Source organism: Echiichthys vipera (assembly GCF_963691815.1).
Source record: "Echiichthys vipera genome assembly, chromosome: 2".
NCBI classification, from domain to species: domain Eukaryota; kingdom Metazoa; phylum Chordata; class Actinopteri; order Perciformes; family Trachinidae; genus Echiichthys; species Echiichthys vipera.
This window is the reverse complement of record NC_139827.1, coordinates 26,751,186-26,755,381: the sequence shown is the minus strand read 5'-3', so window position 1 is coordinate 26,755,381 and position 4,196 is coordinate 26,751,186. Positions and strand designations below refer to the sequence as shown.

At 41.7% G+C, this 4,196-nt stretch overlaps 1 protein-coding gene across 1 annotated transcript; it reads right to left on the bottom strand.

Annotated features, from left to right (window-relative positions):
- Window positions 1–1,309: 1,309 nt before the first annotated feature.
- hmx4 (H6 family homeobox 4) lies at window positions 1,310–2,282 on the bottom strand (the record flags this gene model as incomplete). The annotated part of the gene is made up of 2 exons (XM_083926795.1): window positions 1,310–1,884; window positions 2,060–2,282. 2 exons carry the CDS (start codon window positions 2,280–2,282, stop codon window positions 1,310–1,312), a joined length of 798 nt encoding a protein of 265 aa, XP_083782921.1.
- Between the last annotated feature and the right edge of the window lie 1,914 nt (window positions 2,283–4,196).

Genomic DNA, 4,196 nt, shown 5'->3' with positions numbered 1-4,196 from the left:
TATGTAATGTAGGTCATATTGACCAACATGTATATATGTATGGGAATGGATCAGTATGTTTTTAATTTCCGTAGGAAAAACATTACTCTCATACGATATTGCCTACCTGGTATATCCCAAACATAGCGGTTATATGACAGTTTACAGATTTTGATATTGATCTACTGTTTTGTACATTTCACCCAGACTTATTTACATTATTACACCTTGATGGTTGTCTATGGTCTTGTTTCTTCTGCTTCTGTACTAAGCTGTTAATAATAGATTTGAAAAGTGATTATGATTTTTACCATTCATACAAAATGTTTGTAACCCATTTGAAAAACGGTACATGCTGTGGTTAAAACGTGTTGTAAATAGAAATGTGTGCCCACACTTTGGGCCTATTGGATTAGCAAGCATTGTGTCATTTAAGATAGAGTTACTTCAAGGGGCCTAAACTGACACCAAGTGTTGACATTTTTGCTTTGAATTGAGGTTTTGCGACTTTTTGTCATTCAGTACATCTTCTCATATTCTTTTGCCTATAAATAAATCCATGTGGCACTCTCTGCTGAAATTACAAACCTGTTTGTATTAATAAACTAATAAATAAACTCAACATTGTATCCTCACCATCTGTCATAAAGACATAGTTCAGTTCAAAATAGTGAATCAATTCTGTAAAAAAAATCCATTTCTTGAATAAAGATGTTTTAATTACAGTTTCAGTAAATGGTGTAATGAGCCTATAGACAAATGTGGAATAAAGTAAGAATAACAGGATGCTCAGAAAAAAAAGACATGCGTGAAACAGAATAAAATGTTAATTACATTCATTTAAATACATAGATAATTTCCGTAATTCAAAAATTCATTATGATACAGGAAATGCATGCAAATAGATAGGCTATAGTAATTTCTTTGGTGGCTTAGGCTGCTGGAAATGCTGTTGTCGATAATAATAATAATAATAATAGTAATAATAAAAATAAAAATGCCATGTAAACAATAAAGTGTTGAGATTTTAAGTGTGTTAGGCCTCCCTCAGGCTATCATTAGCTTAGCCTGCTAGTTCCTAAAACGGCTATGTGTCTCTGCAGCAGGTTTAGTGTTGCTCAGGCCTATACAAACCCATAACTTTGACTGAAAAATAAATAATACCCAATCAGCTTCTTTTTAAGTGATATGTAACTACTCCTCCTGTCGTTGTACTTGCAGTCTTTATAAACAGTAAGGCCGCAGGAAAGGCCCACCCTCTAAACACCTTAAATGCTTGAAACTTGGCCACCAAAAAGCGTCTCTTTCACGGGAAGAATGAATGAAAGCATCATACGTCCCCGTCATACAGGCTGAAGTACTTGCTGGCATTTGTGAAGCAGAGGTAAGGCGTGCTACTCCCCGGGTATACAACCGGCAGAGGCATGGGCAGCAGGCATCTGCCCAGCAAGTTGCTCTCTTTGTACAAGGCCGGGAGCTGCCCTACCACCACAGGCTTTCCAGTCTCGGGGAAATCGGTAACTGGTCCGTCAATTTCGGTCGAGATTTGCCGTTTCAATTTATTCCTGCGGTTCTGAAACCATATTTTCACCTGGGTCTCCGTGAGCTGGAGGGAACTGGCGAGGCAGGCGCGCTCTGCGCTGCTCAGATAGCGTTTCATGTCGAAGGTAGACTCCAACTGGAAAATCTGTCTCTTTGAAAAAATAGTGCGCGTTTTCTTTTTCGTTATCATTTTATTCTTCTTGGCAGGGCTGCCTCCCTTGTGGGTGTCCGTGGCCGTGGTGGCGGAGCTGCTGTCGTCGCAGCTGCTGTCCCCGCTCTCGAAGCGCACCTCCGTCGCCTTCCTCGGATTTCCGCGGCTGATGATGACCGACCCCGGTGATCCATTACAATCTGTGATCGACTCTGCGAACAAAATGACACTTTGTTGAACCCGCTGTGGTTAAGTCTCAACTGTGCTGCTACATTGGCCTGGAACTGTAAGATCATCTGATGAGCGGTGCGTAATGATGAACACAGATGACAGAAGGTCTCTGTAAACAGCATGCCGCCTAACAAAAATCATCCAAACACTCCTTACCTTTCTCGTCGAGCCTGCTGCCAGTATCATGCCGCTGCTGGGCTACGTGCTCCTCATGGTGGCTCTGGAAACCGTCTTTACGCAACGCCGTGGCCGAGTCATTCTGCAGTCCGGCGGAATGACAACTGTCACAGTTCCTTCCGCTTGTCTTGAGATTGAGGATGTTGTCAATAGTGAATTTCAGAGAGGCGGCGGGTCTGCATGGCGCGTCCACTTTGTTCATATTCTCCAACGCTTAAGTCCTCTTTTGTTTACTTCCGAGACTCTACTCGCCGTTGAGTCTTAACCGGGGCGTTAATATGACCACGATGCTCCACGCACCATAGCAGCAGCCACTGAGCAGACACTGCTGGGCTGGCGATGCTCTGCCCGTACAGTTAGTGCACACACCGGATGGAGCGCGCATTGTCCTCGTTGATTGGTTGAGAGGAGTGTACATCGCGGACCAATGGCAACGAGGGGATGGGGTGAGAGGGGAGGGGAGGAGAGCGTTGTTGTGTCCTCCCTCTCCGCTCACCCCCTTCATCCTTGTACATCTGCTGCAAGGAGACCCGGGGTCCGGAGCCCTGCAGGGGTCCCTCAGGAACAGAAAGAGTTTAATGTCGCTGTTATTTCACACCATACTGCAGCTATGTGCGCAGTGACACACAGAACCCATGGTGGTTTTGATTCAGTCTGCAATTTGAGTTCGGCCATGCTGCTTAATGCGACTCGGATGTGGGTGTCCTGAATGTGGAAAAAAGTTTGTGAAGTGATTGGCAAGCTGCAAATAAATCAGCTTATAATTTGTGTGTGCGTGTGTGTGTGTGTGTGTGTCTGTGTGTGTGTCTGTGTGTGTGTCTGTGTGTCGTTTCCTCATAGTATTTAACAAGATCCGATATTCTTGTTTAGAGTTAGAGTAATATTTTTCTCCGTGAGTTGGGCATGCTGCCGCTATGCTACATGTAAAAATATGAAGTAGCTGTAGTAAAAATGTGCCAATACTAAGAGTTGTTTTCACTTGTATAGCCTTCCTTTACAAAATGTTCGTTTCTTTTATGGAAGTTTTTACTGTAGGCTATTTATAGCCCATAGTCACAGGGATATTTTATTTGTTTGTTTTTAGCTCATTTAAAGCTGTGTAATAATAATGATGATATATTTAGATCACTCTTACCTCGTGATTTTAATAGCCTATATAATATTTATATTTTTCCACATTATATGTTGTGTATTTTTGCAACCGTTCGCTGTGTTTTAATGTTTCTTCTTTTTAATCCACAGCTGGTTGGACACCGAATTGTGCATTGGTAAAGTGATGAATTCACGAACAACACGTTTTCATATGTGGCACTCTGATTTATTTTTCCATATAGATTATTTACTTTCTTTAATCAACCATCTTGTAGACTGTTATTTTTTTTAAAAAGTTGTTGCAAACTTGTTGTTTAAAGCAGCAGCACAATGACATGACTTGCCTGTTTAGTGTGTCCTGTTTTTTTATGTTTGCCGACCATTTTTTCCCTTAATTGATGGTCAAAAATATGTTCTTTTCTTGCATGGATTATTAAATGCTCAACTGGCGTAGAGGCCAAGAAGAAGAGCTCCGATAGTCATAAAAGAAACGCGTGCAAGTGCACAAAAGGTTAACTGTGTCATTTCCGAAAAAGACGAGGCCGAGTTTCCTGCTTTAAGTTTATTTCTCTCTTTGTGCCGCAGCACATATGGGTTCACTTCACTCTCCATAAACACGTCTCTGTGCGACCCTGCGCGGTTATGACTGACAGAGACAAAGACACATGCGCTCAAACAGAAAAGCAGACAATGTTGTGCTTGTTTTTTTTATTTAACTATTATGTGAAAAAGTGACAACGTTGGAAAAATGTGTGGCTTTAAATATAAATGTTTGCAAAAATATGTGTGTATTCAAACATACAGTACATGAACAGCTTCGGCCTGCCTTGTTCTCGGCCGTGAACATATCCTGTGACAGGAGCACATGAGCAGATAGAGATGATCCATTATTGTGTGTTATATTTAATGTCTTTGCGGCTAGAATCTTTGGATGCAGTGGACAGTTTTCTGCGGCATTGTGGGTTATTGCACGGCTCAGTATTAACAGAGTGGGTCTATAAACAAAGTTTGTCTTCAACAGTAT